Below are 26279 nucleotides of genomic sequence, written 5' to 3'. Positions count from 1 at the left end.
TATAAAATGTTGCTGATGAAGCTTTTAAGGTAGATTCATGGTATACCGCCATCTTGGATTGAACAATCACAGTAAAAAATCGGTCTAGTTATTTGCCTAAATCTGCAAATTTGAAGACAGATTTGCAATTTAATGGTTAGACTGTTTAATAATATGAAGAAAACTTGGCAATTTATTGTATAATTCAAAATATTTAAACAAATATAATTTTTCTTGCTTTTAGAATCATTTTTTTCAAACGAGCCATTTAAGGGAAGATAACTCTTTTAGTAAAAAATTTATACTGGACAGATAGGGAATTTTTTTCTTTTTACTTGTAGCAAGAAAACAAGTTCGGTGACACCATTTTTTCTTTTTATTTTCTTAAAACATATTACAAAACCTATCTTTTCACAATTTTTTTCAAAATTCTATCTCATAGATTTTTTTTTATGCACACAAATGTGTTTTCCCATGAACAATCTAACCAAATTTAGGTAATTTTCAACGACTCATAGCTTGAAAAATAGCACGGTGACCCCTCCTTTTTATTATATATTTGAAAAGAGCATATTAAAATCTTCATTCTGGCTAAGTATAAGAAAATTCTGTCTCATCACTTTGCGTCCGGCGTCAGCCGTCGTTTTTGTCCGTCGTCGTCCATCGTTGTTAACTTTTACAAAAATCTTCTCCTCTGAAACTAATGGGCCGAATTTAATAAAACTTGGCCACAATCATCATTGGGTTATCTAGTTTAAAAAAATGTGTGGCGTGACCCAGCCAACCAACCAAGATGGCAGCCATTGCTAAAAATAGAACATAGGGGTAAAATGTAGATTTTGGCTTATAACTCTGAAACCAAAGCATTTAGAGCAAATCTGACATGGAGGTAAAATTGTTTATCAGGTCAAGATCTATCTGCCCTGAAATTTTCAGACGAATCGGACAACCAGTTGTTGGGTTGCTGCCCCTGAATTGGCAATTTTATGGAAATTTTGCTGTTTTTTGGCTATTATCTTGAATATTATTATAGATAGAGATAAACTGTAAACAATAATAATGTTCAGCAAAGTAAGATCTACAAATAAGTCAACATGACCAAAATGGAGTTATTGCCCTTAATAGTCATTTTTTAGCAATTTTTTGTATATTTTTGTTATCTTTTACAAAAATCTCCTCTAAAACTACTAGGCAAGTTTCAACCATCCTTGGCCACAATCATCATTGAGGTATTTAGTTTGAAAAATGTGTGCCATGACCCAGCCAACCAACCAAGATGGCCGCCATGGCTAAAAATAGAACATAGGGGTAAAATGTAGATTTTGGCTTATAACTCTGAAACCAAAGCATTTAGAGCAATTCAGACAGGGGTTTAATTGTTTTGCAAGTCCAAATCCATCTGCCCTGAAATTTTCAGATGAATCCAACAACCAGCCACAAATAAGTTAACATGACCAAAATGGTCAGTTGACCCCTTAAGGAGTTATTGCCCTTTATAGTAAATTTTTAATAATTTTCATAAATTTTGTAATTTTTTGTAAATTTTAACAAAATAATTTCCTCTGTATCTAATTGGCCATGTTCATTATAAATAGAGATAATTGTAAGAAGCAAGAATGTTCAGTAAAGTAAGATCTACAAACATATCACCATCACCAAAATACAATTTTGTCATCAATCCATCTGTGCCCTTTGTTTTATATGCACTTAGACCAAGGTGAGCAACACAGGCTCTTAAGAGCCTCTAGTTTGTTTATCTCACCTACACTGCTTTTAAATTATGTACATTGGAAATTTGCCAATAACTTTAGTTTAATAAACTTCATTGGAAATTTGCCAATATAAAATGTTGCTGATGAAGCTTTTTTGTTTATTTTTAGCCATGATTATTATTCTTTGAAAATTGGAGTTATCTTTCTTTGTCTAGAATAGTAGTTGAATCAACTTAAATCAATGCTATATACAATATACAATGCAATATTCACTTTTACTACCAACTGATAAATTAAAACAATCTTTGCCATTCAGTGATTACAAGCACTTTGATTACCATTCTAGGGTTATGCCTCTTTACAAGTGGAAAAATTGAAGATTTTTTTCGTTTCTGTTCTCTTTACTTATGTTTGTCTCAACTAAATTTAATGAAATTTTTAAATAATTCTTAGTACCTCTAAACTCAGTTCAAGTTCATTTCTTGGCAGCTTCACTTTTACAGTTCTTGAGTTATGTCCCTTTTTAACATTATGTGCTAGTGGGGGCATCATCTGTGTCCCTTTGGACACATTCCCCATATATTTTTTTAGAAGTTACTATTAATTAAAATTGATTTTAACCATGACATTTTATATTTTAAAATTTTATGATGTATTTAAATGAGTAGTTATTGTTGCAAACTCCATTAGATTGAATTGAGATTTGGAATAAGGGAAAGGGGGAGATGAAAAAGAAAAAAAAATTGGGGGGTGTTCAATTTTTCAGATCTCAGAAATAAAAAGAAAATTTCTTCAAACATATTTTTTTTGACAGGATATTCAACAGCAAAGTGAATTGCTCAAAAGCAAAAAAAAATGTTTAAGTTCATTAGACCACATTCATTCTGTGTCAGAAACCTATGCTGTGTCAACTATTTAATCACAATCCAAATTCTGAGCTGAGTCCAGCTTAAATGTTGTGTCCATACTTGCCCCAAGTCATATAAAGCTGTGCCCTGCGGAGCATCTGGTTACTTATCATTTGCCTCTTCTGTATGAAGTGTAAAGTTGTTTAAAGTCATCATTTTTAAATAAGTGGGCTCAATTCTGTCAAACTTTACTTGAATATTTCTTAGTGCATCTGGTTTGTAAATTATATCTAGTATTAAAACCAAAAAAATAAAATAAAATCACAAAAATACTGAAATTAGTGGACAATCTAATCGGAAAGTCCATAATAACATGGCAAAATCAAATAACAAAACACATCAAAAACGAATGGACAAGAACTGTCATATTTCTGACTTGGTACAGGCATTTTCAAATGCAGAAAATGGTGGATTAAAGATAAGATAAGATAAGATAAATAACAGTTTATTAAAGTGTCACATATTGATCTACATTAAAATAAATAAAAACGTTAACATCATAAAAAAAAGGATCAATACCCAGCCTATAAAGACTTACGAGACACTGTATATACAAATAAAAGCTATAACAGTTATACTGAAGGAAAATGTTTTTATAAAAAGGCATAGTCATGCATTACATGATTTAAAACTCATTAAATATGTACACACAATTATAAAATATCTATTCATGAATGCTTCAAAATAATAATATAGAACTTACTAATAAAAAACAACAATAAATACAAAAGAAGTATAATTACAGTTCAGTTCGCTTAAAAAATGCCACTAGGGTAAAGGTTAAAAAAAAATTAAAAAAAATCAGTAAGAATTCAGTTATAGTTCAGTAAAAAAAATTTTTTAGTAAAATTTACAGTAAAAATTTAACGATTAATTCAAAATAAATTCGTTAAGTAAAGATTTACATAGTAAAAATACAAAAAAGGAAATTTAAATCATTACATTAAGTTTAAACAATATTATATAAATTTTTTACGTCTCATAAAACATTTATGGAGTGTATTAGCCAAAAGTTGTTGGATTTCATCACATTTCATTAAAGATGTAAACTTGTGTGCAGTTGTTAATATTTCAAAATTGTCAATCAACTGTTTAGCATTTTGAAAAAGTTCAAATCTAATGTCTGAATAGAGCGGACAGTTCATCATGAAGTGTATTTCATTTTCTACGGTAGAATGGTCACATAGTTTACATAATCGTTCATTCAAGGGTATCTGCGGTCTGGAATATCGTCCCATTTCAATAGCCAATGGCAACGCTCCACTTCTAAAAAGTGTCATTGTTCGTCTTACGGAACGTGGGATGTTACGCTGTATATATTGTTCAGTTTTAACATTTTCTTTGTATAAGCGATAAGTTCCTAGTTTATTTCCGTTTAGCTGATTTCTGTCATTAAAAAGTTCTGATAAAAATTCATCATTATCTAGAATTGTCAGTTTGTCTTTAATAAGATGTACTGCTGTTTTTAATGATATTTGAGTGTTATTGACTAAATCTGCACATTCAATAGAGTTTATAAAACCGGTCACTTGCTTGTGCCATCCTTTCTGAAGTCTTGAGACCAAGTTCGACACCGTTGAAATAAGTCTAGCATCGTCTGTGCGTTTCAGCCTACATAATAGACGGATGCATGACAGTTTTTGTTTATTGAAACACTAAACATTAAACCTGGTTTTATAGCGCTTACCCTCTCATTTTGATGACAGTCTCATCAAATTCCGTTATATTTACAATGATGCGTGAACGAAACAGATATAATAAATAAAATAGTCAAAATATGGGTACAGCAGTCATTGAGTCTTAGGCTAATAACAGAACAGAGGTGTCAGTATATGTTTTGATGTTTTTCCAAACAGACTTACCAGTAGTGGGTGGGTGCAGAGAATTGCTAACATTGATGCTGGAGTCACATTAACCTTTAATTAGTAAAAATGTCAATTTATAGGAGGTTATTTTGAGGGTTTCTCATCACTCTCATCCTTTGTCTGTTGTCGTTAACTTTTACAAAAATCTTCTCCTTTGAAACTACTGGGCCAAATTTAACCAAACATGGCCACAATCATCTAGTTTAAAAAATGTGTCCGGTAACCTGGCCAACCAACCAAGACGGCCACCATGGCTAAAAATTAGTGTTGTCAACGGTTAACCGGTTAACCGTTCGAACGACCGAAAACCGAATACCAAAAACGATAACCGGTTAACCGGACTTTTTTCAATTTTATTAAATATGATATAAATTTATATTGAAATCATTAAATAGTTACAAACTTTATATGTTTTCTTTAAGAATTGTCGTCGTGGTAATTAATTTGACGGATCAATTGTCCAGGATATTGATTGGTATTGTTAATCCAAAAATATAAAATTAATTAGAACTTAATTGTCTCTCAGCTCGAGGCAAGATCTTAAAGAAACATAATTAGTTTCATGATTTTTCTAATAGTAATTTTTAATCAGTAATACGATTCAATTTTACGATTTACTTCATTATTTCATTTTTGATCTTATATATATAGTGTAGACCTACATCTGAATGTACAATCTCCGTCGTGCAAGTCTTTGTCATACTTTAAACTAAATGCTAATTCAAAATATGTAAAAAGGAAACCAACATGAATGCCATCAATGTATACTTGATGGTACTAATATCAGGATTAATCAATTTTAACTGAAACACCTCACATTATTTTCGGCCCTGCGACAACAAGACAAAATGGAAGAATCATCGGTTTCAGACATATTCAATTCTACGAGATCAAGACGTTTTTGGGTTATTAAAAGTCAAACTTCGACAGGAATCTTCACAGACAAGCCTTATAAAACCAACGGGCCAAACTTCAATTCATCGTATTATAAAAACGTAAATGTATGACTTGGATGGAATGCAGTCACATTGACACTCATACCACATCTTCTTATATCGATGTGAAGGGTACTATTGATAAGGCCTTCAAAAATTAACTCAAATTCCCGGTTAAGCGGTTAATCGGTCAAACGATTATACGAGTAACCGGTTAGGCAAAAGTGTACGATTTGACAACACTACTAAAAATAGAACATAGTGGTAAAAGGTAGATTTTAGCTTATAACTCTGAAACCAAAGCATTTAGAGCAAATCTGACAGGGAGACATATGTTAATCAAGTCAAGATTTTTCTGCCCTGAAAGTTTGAATCAGACATTCCGTCGTTGTTTGGTTGTTGCCTCTGAATTGGTAATTTTAAGGAAATTTTGCTGTTTTTGGTTATTATCTTTAATATTATTATAGATAGAGATAAACTGTATACAGAAATAATGTTCAGCAAACTAAGATCTACAAATAAGTCAACATACCAAAATGGTCAGTAGACCCCTTATGGAGTTATTGCCCTTTATATTAAATTTTTAACAATTCTTTCGTATTTTTTTTTTATCTTTTACATTAATCGTCTCTTCTGCTAACACAAATTTAACCAAACTTGTCCACAATCATCATTAAGGTATCTTACTTTAAAAATGTGTCTGATGACCCCATCCGCCGCGAACCAACATGACTGACATGGCTAAAAATAGTACATAGGGTAAAATGCAGTTTTTGGCTCATATCTCTGAAACCAAAGCATTTAGAGCAAATCTGACATTAATGATATTGTTCATTAGGTCAAAATCTATCTGCTCTGAAATTTCAAGACCAATCAGGCACCCCGTTGTTGGTTTTCTACCCCTGAGTTGGTAATTGTAAGAAAATTTTGCAGCTTTTGGTTATTTTCTAGAATACTATTTATAGATAGAGATCAACTGTAAACAGCAATAAGATACAACAAAGTAAAACCTACAAATAAGTCAACATGATCAAAATGGTTAATTGACCCCTTGAGAAGTTATTGCCTTTTATAGTCAATTCTTAACAAGTTTTATTTTATGTTAATTTTTGTAAATTTTTATACGACCGCAAAATTTGAAAAATTTTTCGTCGTATATTGCTATCACGTTGGCGTCGTCGTCTGCGTCGTCGTCTGCGTCGTCGTCGTCGTCCGAATACTTTTAGTTTTCGCACTCTAACTTTAGTAAAAGTGAATGGAAATCTATGAAATTATAACACAAGGTTTATGACCACAAAAGGAAGGTTGGTATTGATTTTGGGAGTTTTGGTCCCAACATTTTAGGAATTAGGGGCCAAAAAGGGCCCAAATAAGCATTTTCTTGGTTTTCGCACTATAACTTTAGTTTAAGTTAATAGAAATCTATGAAATTTTGACACAAGGTTTATGACCACAAAAGAACGGTTGGGATTGATTTTGGGAGTTTTGGTTTCAACAGTTTAGGAATTAGGGGCCAAAAAAGGGCCCAAATAAGCATTATTCTTGATTTTCGCACAATAACTTTAGTTTAAGTAAATAGAAATCAATGAAATTTAAACACAATGTTAATGACTACAAAAGGAAGGTTGGTATTGATTTTGGGAGTTTAGGTCCCAACAATAAGCATTTTTCTTGGTTTTCGCACCATAACGTTAGTATAAGTAAATAGAAATCTATGAAATTTAAACACAAGGTTTATGACCATAAAAGGAAGGTTGGTATTGATTTTGGGAGTTTTGGTCCCAACAGAATAAGGGGCCCAAAGGGTCCAAAATTAAACTTTGTTTGATTTCATCCTAATTGAATAATTGGGGTTCTTTGATATGCCGAATCTAACTGTCATGACTGTGTATGTAGATTCTTAACTTTTGGTCCCGTTTTCAAATTGGTCTACATTAAGGTCCAAAGGGTCCAAAATTAAACTTAGTTTGATTTTGACAAAAAATGAATCAGTTAGGTTCTTTGATATGCTGAATCTAAAAATGTACTTATATTCTTGATTATTGGCCCAGTTTTCAAGTTGGTCCAAATCGGGGTCCAAAATTAAACTTTGTTTGATTTCATCAAAAATTGAATAAATGGGGTTCTTTGATATACCAAATCTAACTGTGTATGTAGATTCTTCATTTTTGGTCCTGTTTTCAAATTGGTCTACACTAAAGTCCAAAGGGTCCAAAATTAAACTTCGTCTGATTTTAACAAAAATTGAAATCTTGGGGTTCTTTGATATGCTGAATCCAAAAATGTACTTAGATTTTTTATTATGGGCCCAGTTTTCAAGTTGGTCCAAATCAGGATCTAAAATTATTATATTAAGTATTGTGCAATAGCAAGTCTTTTCAATTGCACAGTATTGCGCAATGGCAAGAAATATCTAATTGCACAATATTGTGAAATAGCAAATTTTTTTTAATTAGAGTTATCTTTCTTTGTCCAGAATAGTAAGCAAGAAATATCTAATTGCAAAATATTGTGCAATAGCAAGATTTTTTTTAATTGGAGTTATCTTTCTTTGTCCAGAATCAACTTAAATCTTTGTTATATACAATATACAATGTATATTCACTTTTTACTACCAACTGATAAATTAAAATAATCTTTACCATTCAGTGATAACAAGCAGTTTTTTTACATCTTAATATTTTATGATGTATTTAAATGAGTAGTTATTGTTGCAAACTCCATTAGAAATTTTAATTGAGATTAGTTTTGGAATAAGGGAAAGGGGGATGTGATTAAAAAAATTGGGTTCAATTTTTCTCATTTGAAATTTCATAAATAAAAAGAAAATTTCTTCAAACATTTTTTTGAGAGTACTAATATTCAACAGCATAGTGAATTGCTCTAAGAGAAAACAAAAATTTTAAGTTCATTAGAACACATTCATTCTGTGTCAGAAACCTATGCTGTGTCAACTATTTAATCACAATCCAAATTTAGAGCTGAATCCAGCTTGAATGTTGTGTCCATACTTGCCCCAACCGTTCAGGGTTCAACCTCTGCGGTCGTATAAAGCTACGCCCTGCGGAGCATCTGGTTACATAATGTTTCCACTGTAACTACTGGGCCAAGTTCATTATTGATAGATATTGATTGATAAGCAGCAAAAATGTTCAGTAAAGTAAGATCTACAAACACATCACCATCACCAAAACACATTTTTGTCATGAATTTTTCTGTGTCCTTAGTTTGCAGATAGACCAAGGTGAGCAACACAGGTTTTAAAAGGCTTTAATGCCCCGCCGTAAATGAGGGGTCATTAAGTTTTACTTTTGATGATCTGTATGTCTGTTTGTCCCTATATCCCAAAATTGGTTTCCGTTCTCCAACTTTCTTTGTCTCAAACTTATATTATGAAACTTGCCCAAGATGCTTATTACAACTAAACAAGGATCATCTTAGAATAAGAAGGTGTCACTTTCACAATTCTTGATAAATACCCCTTTACAAATGAAAAAAAAATGCGGATTTTTATGGCCCTGCAACTTGTCGGTGCCATATAGTTTTACCCTTTTCCTAAATTCCTAAATTCCGTAATTCCGTCATTCCGTCATTCCGCAACCAACCATTATACAGAGTTTTTTTCTAAACGCCTTCAGATATTGGGCTGATTTTTGGTATGTAAGTAAACCATGATGAGTTACAGATCAAGTTTAAGTTTCGTTCCTCGAGCTCCACTAATTTGTGCAGAAATTGTCTTTGAGAAATTGTTGAAAATCAAAGTTATACACACTTTTTTTCTAAACGCCTTTAGATATTGGGCTGATTTTTGTATGTGAGTTAACCATGATGAGTTACAGATCAAGTTTAAGTTTCGTTCCGATCCACTAATTTCCCCAAAATTACGGGCTTTGGACTTAGAGAAATTGTTGAAAATTATAGTTATACACACTTTTTTCTAAATGCTTTCAGATATTTGGCTGATTTTTGGTATGTTAGTTAACCATGATGAGTTACAGATCAAGTCTCAGTTTCGTTCCGCCCCACTTATTTTTGCTGAAATTACGGCTTTGGACTTTGAGAAATTGTTGAAAATCACAGTTATACATACTTTTTTTCTAAACGCCTTCAGATATTGGGCTGATTTTTGTCATGTGAGTTAACCATGATGAGTTACAGGTCAAGTTTAAGTTTTGTTCCGATCCACTAATTCCCCCAAAATTACGGGCTTTGGACTTAGAGAAATTGTTGAAAATTATAGTTATACACACTTTTTTCTAAATGCTTTCAGATATTTGGCTGATTTTTGGTATGTTAGTTAACCATGATGAGTTACAGATCAAGTCTCAGTTTCGTTCCGCTCCACTAATTTTTGCCAAAATTACGGGCTTTGGACTTTGAGAAATTGTTGAAAATCACAGTTATACGGACTTTTTTTTCTAAACGCCTTCAGATATTAGGCTGATTTTCGGTATGGGAGTTAACCATGATGAGTTACAGGTCAAGTTTAAGTTTTGTCAGCTCCACTAATTTTTGCAAAATTATGGGCTTTGGACTTTGAGAAATTGTTGAAAATCACAGCTATATGGATTTTTTTTCTAAACCCCTTCAGATATTGGGCTAATTTTTGGTATGTGTATTAACAATGATGAGTTACAGGTCAAGTTTAAGTTTCATTACGCTCCACTAATTTTTGCAAAAATTATGGACTTTGGACTTTGAGAAATTGTTGAACATCACAGTTATACAGACTTTTTTTTTAAACGCCTTCAGATATTGGGCTGATTTTTGTCATGTGAGTTAACCATGATGAGTTACAGGTCAAGTGTAAGTTTTGTTCCGCTCTATAATTTTCCTGAAATTCGCTCTATAATTTTCCTGAAATTATGGGCTTTGGACTTTGAGATATTGTTGAAAATCACAGTTCTACACACTTTTTAGTTCACCTGGCCCGAAGGGCCAAGTGAGCTTTTCCCATCACTTGGCGTCCGGCGTCGTCCCGCGTCGTCCATCGTCGTTAACTTTTACAAAAATCTTCTCCTCTGAAACTACTGGGCCAAATTTATCATTGGGGTATCTAGTTTAAAAAATGTGTTGGGTGACCCAGCCAACCAACCAAGATGGCCACCATGGCTAAAAATAGAACATAGGGGTCAAATGCAGTTTTTGGCTAATAACTCTTAAAACCGAAGCATTTAGAGCAAATCTGACATGGGGGTAAAATTGTTTATCAAGTCAAGATCTATCTGCCCTGAAATTTTCAGAGGAATCGGACAACAGGTTGTTGGGTTGCTGCCCCTGAATTGGCAATTTTAAGGAAATTTTGCCGTTATATGGTTATTATCTTGAATATTATTATAGATAGGGATAAACTGTAAACAGCAATAATGTTCAGCAAAGTCAGATCTACAAATAAGTCAACGTGACCGAAATGGTCAGTTGACCCTTTTAGGAGTTATTGCCCTTTATAGTAAATTTTTAACCATTTTTCGTAAATCTTAGTTATCTTTTACAAAAATCTTCTCCTCTGAAACTACTGGGCCAAATTAATCCAAACTTGGCCACAATCATCTTTAGGGTATCTAGTTTAAAAAATGTGTCCGGTGACCCGTCCATCAAATCAAGATGGCTGCCACGGCTAAAAATAGAACATAGGGGTAAAATGCAGTTTTTGGATTAGAACTCAAAAACCAAAGCATTTAGAGCAAATCTGACAGGTCAAGATCTATCTGCCTGAAAATTTTCAGATGAATCGGACAACCCGATGTTGGGTTGCTGCCCCTGAATTGGTAATTTTAAGGAAATTTTACTGTTTTTGGTTATTATCTTGAATATTATTATAGATAGAGATAAACTGTAAACAGCAATAATATTCAGCAAAGTAAGATTTACAAATAACTAAACGTGATTGAAATGGTCAGTTGACCCCTTTAGGAGTTATTGCCCTTTATAGTCAATTTTTAACCATTTTTCCTAAATCTTAGTTAGCTTTTACAAAAATCTTCCCCTCTGAAACTACTTTGCCAAATTAATCCAAACTTGGCCACAATCATCTTTGGGGTATCTAGTTTAAAAAATGTGTCCAGTGAACTGGCCATCAAATCAAAATGGCCGCCACGGCTAAAAAAAGAATATAGGGGTAAAATGCAGTTTTTGGCTTATAACTCATAAACCAAAGCATTTAGAGCAATTCTGACTGGAGTTAAATTGTTTATCGGGTCAAGATCTATCTGCCTGAAAATTTTCAGATGAATCGGACAACCCGATGTTGGGTTGCTGCCCCTGAATTGGTAATTTTAAGGAAATTTTACTGTTTTTGGTTATTATCTTGAATATTATTATAGATAGAGATAAACTGTAAACAGCAATAATATTCAGCAAAGTAAGATTTACAAATAACTCAACGTGATTGAAATGGTCAGTTGACCCCTTTAGGAGTTATTGCCCTTTATAGTCAATTTTTAACCATTTTTCCTAAATCTTAGTTAGCTTTTACAAAAATCTTCCCCTCTCAAACTACTTTGCCAAATTAATCCAAACTTGGCCACAATCATCTTTGGGGTATCTAGTTTAAAAAATGTGTCCAGTGAACTGGCCATCAAATCAAAATGGCCGCCACGGCTAAAAAAAGAGTATAGGGGTAAAATGCAGTTTTTGGCTTATAACTCAAAAACCAAAGCATTTAGAGCAAATCTGACTGGAGTTAAATTGTTTATCGGGTCAAGATCTATCTGCCTGAAAATTTTCAGATGAATCGGACAACCCGATGTTGGGTTGCTGCCCCTGAACTGGTAATTTTAAGGAAATTTTACTGTTTTTGGTTATTATCTTGAATATTATTATAGATAGAGATAAACTGTAAACAGCAATAATATTCAGCAAAGTAAGATTTACAAATAACTGAACGTGATTGAAATGGTCAGTTGACCCCTTTAGGAGTTATTGCCCTTTATAGTCAATTTTTAACCATTTTTCCTAAATCTTAGTTATCTTTTACAAAAATCTTCTCCTCTGAAACTACTGGGCCAAATTAATCCAAACTTGGCCACAATCATCTTTGGGGTATCTAGTTTAAAAAATGTGTCCAGTGAACCGGCCATCAAATCAAAATGGCCGCCACGGCTAAAAAAAGAATATAGGGGTAAAATGCAGTTTTTGGCTTATAACTCAAAAACCAAAGCATTTAGAGCAAATCTGACTGGAGTTAAATTGTTTATCGGGTCAAGATCTATCTGCCTGAAAATTTTCAGATGAATCGGACAACCCGATGTTGGGTTGCTGCCCCTGAATTGGTAATTTTAAGGAAATTTTTCTGTTTTTGGTTATTATCTCGAATATTATTATATATAGAGATAAACTGTAAACAGCAATAATGTTCAGCAAAGTAAGATTTACAAATAAGTGGACATGACGGAAATGGTCAATCGACCCCCTAAGGAGTTATTGTCCTTTATAGTCAATTTTTAACAATTTTCATAAAATTTGTGAATTTTTACTAACATTTTCCACTGAAACTACTGGGCCAAGTTCATTATAAATAGAGATAATTGTAAGCAGCAAGAATGTTCAGTAAAGTAGGATGTACAAACACATCACCATCACCAAAACTCAATTTTGTCATGAATCCATCTGCTTCCTTTGTTTAATATTCACATAGACCAAGGTGAGCGACACCTAGTTTATAACTAAATGGATAGTTTTTATTTTACAACTTATGTACATATACTTTTTTCTGAGGAAAATTCTTTAATTTGTCCACATTTAGAAGAAGTTTACTTATTTTTAATTGCTAGCTCCCAGGGAGCAATTCGTTGATATATTTTCATTATGCATAGTGACCTGAGCGTGACCCTCCTGGATCTGTCATTAAAATAAACAATTATCTGGTTAAACATGTTAAACAAGTGCTCAATACCCATAGTTTTTGTCATTAGTTTACTTTAAGGTGACAATCGGTAAACTTCGGCTTCAAAACACGGCATTTAATGAGCAGCCATATTTGTTAAATCATAACATACAGAGAGAGAAAAAAAATGACGATTGTACGATATATTTGCGTTAAAAATGATAAAATCGTGCACAGAGGACTACGTTTATGATATATACATGCATTGGTTCAAGAATTGGATAAACTTTATTTTTCATCACTCACTCTTTTCATATGACTTTAAAAATATCAATGATGTAATTGTTAAAATTAATTTTTAGAATTGGAGTTACCTTCCTTTGTCCAAAATTTGGTTAATCAACAACAATAATGGAAAAAGAAAGATAACTCAAATTTTAAAAGTTGATTTTAACAATTACATCAACTACAACTATATCGGTTAGGTTGCAAAACAGTCAATTACTTTATCAATTGACGTCTCCTAATACATAGCCCTGAAAGTCGTTCTGTTGTAATCAAAGAGAGCAGATGTGTTTTAATCTGGCACATGATACTGAAACTGTGTAAATTCTGTGGTGGCATAGGTCACAGGCATTATCAATTCTGCCTTGCATTATAACTAGCAGAACACCCTGCAGACACATTATTTATCTGGTATAAAAAGAAGTAATAAGAATAGTAACACAACCTTTAATGATGTACCTCTATTTTTGACATTTTTACCTGTTTTGTCTGTTGATTTTGTTTACATGTTTTTGTCAATATAAAGTATATTTTTACAACTGTCATACAAGTAAGAGGTCTAGCTAGCTATAAAACCAGGTTTAATCCACCATTTTTTGCAGAAGAAAATTCTTGTCACAAGCCAGAAATATGACAATTGTTGTCCACTCGTTTGATGTGTTAGAGGTTTTGATTTTGTCGTCGTTGTCAGCGTTGTCCGAAGACCGATGTTTTCCGGATAACAACTTTAGTATAAGTAAATAGAAATCAATAAAAAATTTACACAATGTTCATAACCACAAAGGGAAGGTTAGGATTGATTTTAGGGGTTATTGTCCCATAGGTTTAGGAATGAGGGACCCACATAAGCATTTTTGTAGTTTTCAGTCAATAACTTGTTTAAGTGTATAAATCTCTCTGAAATTACACCACAAGTTTCCATACTACAAAGGGATGGTTATTGGGGAGTTTTGGATCAAATCATTTAGCAATTTGGGGCATTAAAGGGGAAAAACAAGGTTTTTTTCTGGTTAAATTACAATTTATACAATTTAAAAGCAGTGTAAGGGAGGTAATCCATTTGAAATTCAAAGAATACTTTAATATATATGTTTAATACTTGATTACCTCCCTTACACTGCTTGAAAATTATGTATTAAGAAATGATGATTGTCTTGAGATGTGTAGCTGTAAATTATTTTTAGAAGTTACTGTTGAATAATATTATTTTAACCATGACTGTATGTCGCCAACTCCATTAGAAATTTGAATTGAGATTATTATTGGAATAAGGGAAAGGGTGAGGGGGGAAATATTTTTTTTTGAAGGGATTAATATTCAACAGCATAGTGTATTGCTCAAAAGCAAAAAAATTACTTAAGTTCATTAAACCACATCAATTCTGTGTCAGAAACCTTTGCTGTGTCAATTTTTTAATCGCAACCCAAATTCAGAGCTGTATCAAGCTGTATCAAGCTTGAATGTTGTGTCCATACTTTTCAGGGTTTGACCTCTACAGTCGTATAAAGCTGCATCCTGCGGAGCATCTGGTTTTCATTGTTAAAAAGAGATAGTGCATCATATTCTTATTTGGGAAATATTGTATGAATATAGTTTTTTTTCATTTTTTTTTTTAAATATTTTGAAGAACTTGTGGTAGGTTTGTTTGTTATTATGTTTTATTGAATTTTCAGAATTTTGACCAATAAACCCTTTGTATTGCCTACTTTCCAAATGCAATCTGATGTAAACTTATAGATATGAACATACTTACTTTCAGACTGCAGCTAATGATATCTTGGAAGACAAAGTGAGAGTTAAGGGAATGTCATTTATAGCCACATTAATTAAACTGAAGAAGAAGGTAAGGTTGATAAATTTAGCAAGTTGTTAAGCAAAATAACAAATATAAGGAGGTATGGTATCTTATAGTATTCCTGTGTCGATTTCTCCAAGTTGACAATTGAATATTCAGGTTGATTTATTCCAGATACTTCCCCTGAAAAAGACCATGGATAACAAAAAATGTTATACAATTTGCTCCAGCCTATGTTTATTTAGTACCCCTATCAACAAAGTTGAAGGGGACTCTAGGTTTGCATTCCTGTTTGTCTGACTGTTCCTCTGTCAATGTGGCAAATCAGTTTTCCAGACTTTTTTTTTAGATCACCTGGGCCAAAGAGCCCCATGAGAGCTTATGCCATCACTTGGTGTCCGTCATCGTTGTCATCGTCGTCTGTCTTTGTAAACTCTTTCAAAAAAATTACCTCTGAAAGGTTTTGATCCATCAACAAAGATGGCTCCATGGCTACAAATAGAACATAGGGGTTAAATAAAATTGAAAATGGAAATGGGGAATGTGTCAAAGAGACAACAACCCGACCATAGAACAGACAACAACAGAAGGTCACCAACAGGTCTTCAATGCAGCGAGAAATTTCCGCACCTGGAGGCGTCCTTCAGCTGGCCCATAAACAAATATATACTGTGAAAGTACTTTTATTCATTGGGTAACAATTTTCGTGGTTTTCGTGGATGACTTTATCCACGAATTTAAGTGTCCAACGAAATAAAAGAAATCAAGACATGGAAAGATCCCCATCGGTAGGTTTGACTACTGATATGATCTAGAGAATATATTGATAACGCCAAATCTGAGAATAATTTAATAGCAGTCACAGAACTGCAACTGCATGCAGGATTATACCCATTTGGTCTTTAATAACTGAAACTGTACAACTTTTGATCTTTTTATTCTCATAAAAATATTTTTATACAACCGCAAAAATTGAAAATTTTTTGGTCGTATATTGGTATCACGTTGGCATCGTTGTCTGCGTAGTCGTCCTCATCGTCGTCCTCTGAAGACTTGTAGTTTTCGCACTCTTACTTTAGTTAAAGTCAATAGAAATCTATGAAGTTTAAACACAAGGTTTATGACCATAAAAGGAAGGTTGGGATTGATTTTGGGAGTTTTGGTCCCAACAGTTTAGGAATAAGGTGCCCAAAGGGTCCAAAATTGAACTTTGTTAGATTTCATCAAAAAGTGAATAATAAGGGTTCTTTGATATGCCTAATCTAACTGTGTATGTAGATTCTTCATTTTTGGTCCCCTTTTCAAATTGGTCTACATTAAAGTCCAAAGGGTCCAAAATTAAACTAAGTTTGATTTTAACAAAAAATATGTTCTTGGGGTTCTTTGATATGCTGAATCTAAACATGCACTTAGATTTTTGATTATTGGCCCAGTTTTCAAGTTGGTCCAATTTGGGGTCCAAAATTAAACTTTGTTTGATTTCAACAAAAATTGAATCCTTGGGGTTCTTTGATATGCTGAATCTAAACATGTACTTAGATTTTTGATTATTGGCCCAGTTTTCAAATTGGTCCAAATCGTGGTCCAAAATTAAACTTTGTTTGATTTCAACAAAAATTGTATATATGGGGTTCTTTGATATATGCTTAATCTAACCATGTATATAGATTTTTGATGTTTGGGCTGGGTTATCAAATTTGTCCACATTGAGGTTTAAAGGGTCCAAAATTGAACTTTATTTGATTTCATCAAAAATTGAATTATTGGGGTTCTTTGATATGCTAAATCTAACCATGTATTTAGATTTTGGATATTGGACCATAATAGGTAATGTCCAATTTAAAATTGAAAGTTTTTAAGTTCAAGTTCTTAGACCACATTCATTATGTGTCAGAAACCTGTGTTGTGTCAAATATTTAATCACAATCCAAATTCAGAGCTGTATCAAGCTTGAATGTTGTGTCCATACTTGCCCCAATGTTCAGGGTTCGAACTCTGCGGTCGTATAAAGCTGTGCCCTGTGGAGTATCTGGTTGATCGATGTAAGTCAGATTTCCGGTATTGATATGCTAGTTGAATAAAGTGTTCATTTGATATCCTCATAGTTCTTGTACATATGGGAATTAATAATTTCATGCTGGGCTTGATTTTGATAAGAATTATTTGACAATTCAAGATATGTTTATAACATTTGTTTATGTTACTGTTTTCTTTAGGTGACATGTTTATGGCCTAATTAACACCTTTGATGGTCTTTAATCTGTTGATCACTTTATCACGGCCCCTTTATCATGGGTTAATTAGTGTTATCACTATGATTTACACTGGTCAATGTTTACTTTGCAATTTCCTTCAATCCAGACTATTTGTAACCTTCATTTTTAAAGGCTTTAATTTTTCAATTTTTTTTTTTAGAAAACTAAAATCCACGAATTAAAAAACCCACGAACATGTAAATATTGCTCAAACCACGAAAATTGATACCCACAAATTAAAGTACTTTCACAGTATACTAGTTCGGTGATAATGAAAGCCATACTAAACCTCAAATTGTACACAAGAAACTAAAATTATAAAAAATACAAGAAGGCCAGAGGCTCCTGACTTGGAACAGACAAAAAAATGATATTTCAACCCACCCCCTATACCTTTAGCCAATGTAGAAAAGTAAACATTTTTTATGCTTTTATCTCAAAAACTAAAGCATTTAGAGCACAATAACTCAAAAACACTTTCACGAATTTCCATGAAACTTAAGTGAATTGTTTATATCTATTGACGTAAGCTCCCTTTCGTTTTTTTTTTTTTTATTTCAGATTTTAAGTTTTGGATTTATGGTGCTTTATTCATAAAAAAGGGGGGATTTTCAACACTTCAGACAATAACTCAAAAAGGCTTTCACCAATGTCCATGAAACTTTAGTGAATCGTTTATATCTATTAATGTAAGCTCCCTTTCAATTTTTATAAATTTCAGATTTTAAGTTTTAGATTTATAGGGCTTTATTCATAAAAAAAGGGGGATTTTCAACACTTCAGACAATAACTCAAAAAGGCTTTCACCAATGTTCATGAAACTTTGGTGAATTGTTTATATCTATTGATGTAAGCTCCCTTTCAATTTTTATAAATTTCAGATTTTAAGTTTTGGATTTATGGGGCTTTTTTCATAAAAAAAAGGGGGATTTTCAACACTTCTGACAATAACTCAAAAAGGCTTTCACCAATGTCCATGAAACTTTGGTGAATTGTTTATATCTATTGATGTAAGCTCCCTTTCAATTTTTATAAATTTCAGATTTTACATTTCCGTGTTATGAATTTTTATGCTTAAAAAAGGGGGGATTTTCCAATTTTGGGACAATAACTAACACTTTTACAAAATTTTATGCAACTTTGATAAACTGTTTATATCTATTGACATAATCTCCCTTTCCATTTTTATAAATTTTAGATTTTACGTTTTCTGGAGTAATGAATTTTTATACTTAAAAAGGGGGGATTTTATGAAACTTTGGTGAATATATTAATGTAACATCCCTTTTGATTTGTATATATATTTCTAGTTGATCATATACATTCATTTTAGGCATAAAAGACAAGTTAAAACAGGCGTATCATGCGCTAAAGAGCAGCCCTTTATTAGTTATTATCTTGAATATTTGATATCATAATCCTGGGCTTGCTCAGGTTATAAGTGAACCTTTACTTTATGTCAAGGCCGCACGCCTTTTTTCACAGCTGAGTGATTTTTTGTCTGATCACTACTATATAAGCACCTGCAGAGTAGTGACCAGCCTCTTTATTTTTAAAGGCCGCACGTGGTTAAGTCAACTCGATTTAGTACACGAAATAAAAGTTTTGCAACAGACTCAGTCAATTTTTAACCATTTTTCATAAATCTTAGTAATCTTTTACAAAAATCTTCTCTGAAACTACTGGGCCAAATTAATCCAAACTTGGCCACAATCATCTTTTGGGTATCTAGTTTAAAAAATGTGTCCGATGACCCAGCCATCCAAGCAAGATGGCTGCCACGGCTAAAAGTAGAACAAAGGGGTAAAATGTCAAAAACCAAAGCATTAAGATAAAATCTGACTGTGGTTGAATTGTTTATCAGGTCAAAATCTATCTGCCCTGAAATATTCAGATGGATCGGACGACACGTTGCTAGGATTGCTGCCCCTGAATTGGTAATTTTAAGGAAATTTTGCAGTTTTTAGCTCACCTTTCCTAAAAGGAAATGTGAGCTTTTCTCATCACTTGGCGTCCGTCGTCGTCGTCTGTCGTCGTTAACAATTTTTCAAACATCTTCTATCAAACTACTGAATGGATTTGGATGAAGCTTAGCATGATTGTTCCTTAGATTATCCTTCACAAAGTTTGTGCTTCGATTTTTGATCTGCCAAAAGCCGTTACTTAAAATAGAACATAGGGGTCAAATGCAGTTTTTGGCTTATATTTCAAAAACTAAAGCATTTAAAGCAAATCTTACACGGGGTAAAAATGTTAAATAGGTCAAGATCTATCAGCCCTGAAATTTTCAGATGAATCAAACAACCCATTGTTGGGTTGCTGCCACTTAATTGGTAATTTTAAAGAAATTTTGCAGTTTTTGGTCATTATCTTGAATATTATTATAGATAAAAGATAAACTGTAACAGCAAAAATGATCAGCAAAGTAAGATCTACAAATAAGTTAATATGACAAAAATTGTCAATTGACCCCTTAAGGGGTTATTGTCCTTTAATGACAATTTTTCACAATTTGTTCATCATATTTGCTAACTTTAAAAGATCTTCTCCTCTAAAACTACTCAACCAAATTCAACCAAACTTCATTTGAATGATCAATAGGGTGTATAAAATAAAGTTTGTGTTTTATTTTCTATTTCGTGGTCGAAGGCCTTGTTTACCAGGTGAGCGATTCAGGCTCTTGAGAGCCTCTTGTTTTTTATATGACTGCCAAAAAAAATTGTGATCGTATATTGGTATCGCGTTGTTGTCATCGTTGTTGTCGTCGTCCACATCGTCCGAAGACGGTAGGTTTCGGGACAATAACTTAAGCATAAGTAAATAGAAATCTATGAAATTTAAACACAAGGTTTATAACCACAAGAGGAAGGTTGGGATTGATTTTTGGGGTTATGGTCCTAACAAGTAAGGAATAAGGGGCCAAAAAAGGAATAATAGCTTTTGTTTAAGTGTATGGATCTCTCTGAAATTATACCACAAGTTTCCATACCACAAAGGGTTGGCTTTAAGAGGTTATGGCTCAAACCGTTTAGGAATCGGGGGCAAAAAAGGGGAAAAACAAGGGTTTGTTGGTTAATAGACAATTAAGACAATTTTAAAGCAGTGTAAAGTAGGTAATCCAAATATATTGAGGTAACCCAAACATATTACCTCCCTTACACTGGTTTAAAAGTATGTATAAAATTTTTTTATATTGTCTTGAGGTGATTAGCTGTCACTTTACTTTAAGAAGTTACTATTAAATTTAGGCTGATTAAGGAATATTAATTTTCTTTTTTTATAAGATTTTCATGATGTATTTAAATGGGTAATAATGGTTGCATCTTTAATGGAAATTTGAATTGAGATTATGACCATATTCTGAGGGAAGGAATTTTTTGGAAATCAGTGGGGGAGGTAAAAAATAAATAGAGGGTGGGGCAATTTTTTTCTCATTTTAGATATCAGAAATTAAAGTTAAAATTTCTTCATATATATATTATTTTTTTTTTGCCCCCCAAAAAAGGGGGGTGGGTTTAACAATTTTTTCCCCATGTTGGGATCAATATGCAAAAGTATAGTGTATTGCACAAAATAAAGAAAAGGGGAGGTATTTTTTTTAATTGTTGGTAGGGGGCAATTTACAACCGCATATTGTATTGCACACATGCAAAAAATTGAATATATATTCAAATCATGTAACCAATTTGAAGTTCTTTGACTACAGATATTCTGTGTCAGAAACCTATTATGTGTCAAAAATTTAATTACAATCCAAATTTAGACCTGTATCAAGCGTGAATATAGTGTCCATTTTGGCCCCAACTTTTCAGGATTGGACATCTGAGGTCGTTCCAGCTGCGCACAGTGAAGCAATTTATTGACTTATATCTCTGAAACTAAAGCAAAAGTATTACAGTTGCATTATTTCATGCATCAATTGTAAATGAAAATGATGAATTTGATCACAGACAATAACTATATAAGTCTATAGATGAATTTCTGTATAATTTTAGCACAATGTTCATAACAACAAAAGGAAGGATGGGATTGATGTTTGAAGTTATTGTGATAGCTTTTATTAGAGTGCAATAAATTTTCTAACCAATTTGCAATCGTATTATGTTATGTTTATGAAAAAGGGACCAAAAATAAGCATTTTTGTTGTTTCCGGACAATAACTTGTGTGTAAGTGTATGGATTTCTATGAAGTTGTAACACAAAGTTCCATTTCACAAATAGAAGACTTGGATTGAGAGTTACGGTGATTGCAAGAGGCACTTGTCTCAGAAAAAAAATCCTATATACCTTATTATAGCACAAGGTACTTAACTCGCATTTTTGTTGTAGGAATCATCCGTACCCAATTCTTGTTAACCAGATGTTCTAAAGCAAACTGTAACTGCTTTTAAAACTAAGAGAAGCTTTGTTTGATTTCAACATAATTTTAATGTATATAGCTATAAGGTTCTTTGGAATGCTGAATCTAAACCAGTATTTGTTTTCATTATTAATTAATGATAGCCCATTGAGGTCCAAAATGTCCTAAATTTAACTTTTGTTTTATTTCATCAACAATGCATAAATTGAATTCTTTGGTTCTTTGATATAATTATGACAACAATGTTATTAGATTTTGGATATAATATATGTCTGATTTCAAATTTTCAGTTCTTTGACCACATTCATTTTATTAGCTCACCTGTCCCGAAGGGACAAGTGAGCTTATGCCATCACTTGGCGTCCGTCGTCGTCCGTCGTCTGTCGTCTGTCGTCCGTCGTCTGTCGTCGTAAACTATTTCAAGAATCTTCTCCTCTGAAACTACTGGGCCAAATACTTTCAAACTTTAACTGAATGTTCCTTAGGGTATCTAATTTATAAATTGTATCCGAAGTTTTGATCTATCAACAAACATGGTCGCCATTGCTAAAAATAGAACATAGGGGTCAAATGCAGTTTTTGGCTTATAACTCAAAAACCAAAGCATTTAGAGCAAATCTGACGTTGGGTAATATTGTTTATCAGGTCAAGATCTATCTGCCCTGAAATTTTCAGATGAATCAGACAACCCGTTGTTGGGTTGCTGCCCCTGAATTGGTAATTTTAAGGAAATTTTGCTGTTTTTGGTTATTATCTTGAATATTATTATAGATAGAGATAAACTGTAAACAGGAATAATGTTCAGCAAAGTAAGATTTACAAATAAGTCAACATGACGGAAATGGTCAGTTGACCCCTTTAGGAGTTATTGCCCTTTATAGTCAATTTTTAACCATTTTTCGTAAATCTTAGTAATCTTTTACAAAAATCTTCTCCTTTGAAACTACTGGGCCAAATACTTCCAAACTTTAATTGAATGTTCCTTAGGGTATCTAGTTTGTAAATTGTATCCGAAATTATGATCTATCAACAAACATGGTCGCCATTGCTAAAAATAGAACATAAGGGTCAAATGCAGTTTTTGGCTTATAACTCAAAAACCAAAGCATTTAGAGCAAATCTGACAGGGTTAATATTGTTTATCAGGTCAAGATCTATCTGCCCTGAAATTTTCAGATGAATCAGACAACCTGTTGTTGGGTTGCTGCCCCTGAATTGGTAATTTTAAGGAAATTTTGCTGTTTTTGGTTATTATCTTGAATATTATTATAGATAGAGATAAACTGTAAACTGGAATAATGTTCAGCAAAGTAAGATTTACAAATAAGTCAACATGACGGAAATGGTCAGTTGATCCCTTTAGGAGTTATTGCCCTTTATAGTCAATTTTTAACCATTTTTCGTAAATCTTAGTAATCTTTTACAAAAATCTTCTCCTCTGAAACTACTGGGCCAAATACTTCCAAACTTTAACTGAATGTTCCTTAGGGTATCTAGTTTGTAAATTGTATCCGAAGTTGTGATCTATCAACAAACATGGTCGCCATTGCTAAAAATAGAACATAGGGGTCAAATGCAGTTTTTGGCTTATAACTCAAAAATCAAAGCATTTAGAGCAAATCTGACAGGGATAATATTGTTTATCAGGTCAAGATCTATCTGCCCTGAAATTTTCAGATGAATCAGACAACCTGTTGTTGGGTTACTGCCCCTGAATTGGTAATTTTAAAGAAATTTTGCTGTTTTTGGTTATTATCTTGAATATTATTATAGATAGAGATAAACTGTAAACAGCAATAATGTTCAGCAAAGTAAGATTTACAAATAAGTCAACATGACGGAAATGGTCAGTTGACCCCTTTAGGAGTTATTGCCCTTTATAGTCAATTTTTAACCATTTTTCGTAAATCTTAGTAATCTTTTACAAAAATCTTCTCCTCTGAAACTACTGGGCCAAATACTTCCAAACTATAACTGAATGTTCCTTAGGGTATCTAGTTTGTAAATTGTATCCGAAGTTATGATCTATCAACAAACATGGTCGCCATTGCTAAAAATAGAACATAGGGGTCAAATGCAGTTTTTGGCTTATAACTCAAAAACCAAAGCATTTAGAGCAAATCTGACGTGGGTAATATTGTTTATCAGGTCAAGATCTATCTGCCCTGAAATTTTCAGATGAATCAGACAACCTGTTGTTGGGTTGCTGCCCCTGAATTGATAATTTTAAGGAAATTTTGCTGTTTTTGTTTATTATCTTGAATATAATTATAGATAGAAATAAACTGTAAACAGCAATAATGTTCAGCAAAGTAAGATCTTCAATTAAGTCAATTTGACCAAAATTGTCAATTGACCCCTTAAGGAGTTATTGCCCTTTAAAGACTTTTTTCACAATTTGTTCATCATGTTGACTTTAAAAAATCTTCTCCTTTGAAACTGCTGTATCAATTTCAGCCAAACTTAGGCTAAATGAGTTTCAGAGTATCTAGTATAAATTTTATATTTTATTTCCTTGTATGTCAAGAAACATAGCTCCTATGGCTAAAATAGAACATCTATATAGGAGAAAATGATTATTTTTTTGGCTTTTGAAGAAAATAGGACGATCCAAAAAACATTTAAATAAATTGAAAAGCCAAAATAATCATTGATGAGAGATTTAACCAAAAGAATTAAGGTGAGCGATTCAGGCTCTTGAGAGCCTCTTGTATCACAAACCTATACTGTATCAAATATTCAATCACAATCCAAATTCAGAGCTGTTTTAAGCTTAAATGTAGTGTCCATACTTGCTCAACTGTTCATGATTGATATCTTCAGGAAAATCCAGTTTGCTGTCACACTGATTGCCTCTTGTAAAAGATATACTGAGCAGTCAATTACTGTTTTTTTTGTTATTACTTAGCATGGATTTTTGTTTGATGCCTAATAAAGTGTTGATGCATACTCAGCATCTAAGTTATTGTTCTGTTTCAGACCTTTTTGAAAATGAAGCTAGTTGATCCTGTATTAAATGTTTTATTCGCTTTGATGTGTGGAAGTGGTGAAGAAGATAATTCAGAAGAAGAGGAAGAAGACTTGGATTCTTATAAACCAGCACAGTATGCTCCTCAGGTAATAAAATCTGGTATTTCTTGTTTGCTCACCCTGCAGTTCAAAAGTTAGTATGAGCTATTTGCAGTACTTGTGCCTTCATCTGTTATTTTTTTGGGCATTTTTCCTGACCATTTGTAATAATTTTGGGCTTAATTGAATTAATTTGGCAAGTAAAATGAATACAACTCCTCTTCAATTCTTTCCATTTAGACAAAAACATGTTTGCCTAATGCATTTTTACATCGCAATGACTGTGAGGGCATTCAAATGTATTGCTATCGCCGAGATTTCCATTACGTAACTTTCGTTTTGGGTTTGTAACCAATCTATAAACATGATAAATACACGGATATTAACGAGTACAAAATAACATTCCTTATCGCTTGTTATAGATACATCTTTTCATTGGGTTCTGATTAAAATATTTTTGTTAAGAACATTAATTAATAATATGAAAATGTTTTGTCGTTAGATATATATATATAGGACTTGGAGGTTGGATGGGGAGGCTAAAGTGTGATGGTTCTTTCTCTGAAGTGCGATGGTTTAGCAAGAGGTTTGAATATTTTGATGTTTTTAAAAATAGCGTCAACAAAAAACAAATCAATTCGCAGGCAGGAGGATGTGTTTTGTAGATGAAGGTTTTATGCTAAACTGTATCAGGTGGCAAGTAATTGGGAATATAGCAAATGAATGATTAACTTGGTTTGCAGATAAGCAAACCAGTGTTCGGAAGTTTGCTGCAAACCTTTTTACGACAAATTAAATATCTTGATCCAAATATTAATTTTGACTTCTCTTTAAATATGCTTCACACGATTTTGTGTTGACAATTTAAAAATGAAATTACTTACTAGTATTATCAATGTTTTTGTAATATCAAGTTGATATAATGTTGTTTTAGTCCCAAAATAAATCATGGTTTGTAATAAGACCGTCACTCTAGCAATATTTAATTGTGGTTAATCGTTATAGTGTTAATTGTCTACAAAATGTAAGGCCGAAATAAACATGACTGGTCCCTACGTGTATTTACAAATTTATTTTATTCTCCTCAGCGGTTAATGAGCAAAAAAAAGTTTTTGGTGGAAAACGTGACGGTGCTATAATATGGAAATACAAGCTGAATAATTTTTTCACTCTTGAAAACCATATTTTCTGACTCAATACTAATGCGTAATAATCGGAGAATTGACAGTTTCAAAATAAGATTAAAACAAATCAAGATTTTAAAGTGTTTGGTTTGAACTGAACAGAAATT

At 32.6% G+C, this 26279-nt stretch overlaps 1 protein-coding gene across 7 annotated transcripts in view; it reads left to right on the top strand.

The window, feature by feature from the left end:
• The window catches only part of LOC143079718 (importin-4-like), a 343997-nt gene that overhangs the window by 141270 nt on the left and 176448 nt on the right, over window positions 1-26279 (top strand). For all 7 annotated transcript variants that reach the window (XM_076255254.1, XM_076255258.1, XM_076255257.1 and 4 more), the window contains 2 exons: window positions 15269-15352; window positions 24899-25036. In XM_076255254.1, the coding sequence (XP_076111369.1) occupies window positions 15269-15352; window positions 24899-25036 (222 nt within the window). The remainder of the gene's footprint in view (window positions 1-15268; window positions 15353-24898; window positions 25037-26279) is intronic.

The sequence above is a fragment of the Mytilus galloprovincialis genome, chromosome 6 (assembly GCF_965363235.1).
Source record: "Mytilus galloprovincialis chromosome 6, xbMytGall1.hap1.1, whole genome shotgun sequence".
Classification (NCBI taxonomy): Eukaryota; Metazoa; Mollusca; class Bivalvia; order Mytilida; family Mytilidae; genus Mytilus; species Mytilus galloprovincialis.
Note: the sequence above shows the minus strand (reverse complement) of the source record. Positions and strands in the feature narration are given on the sequence as shown.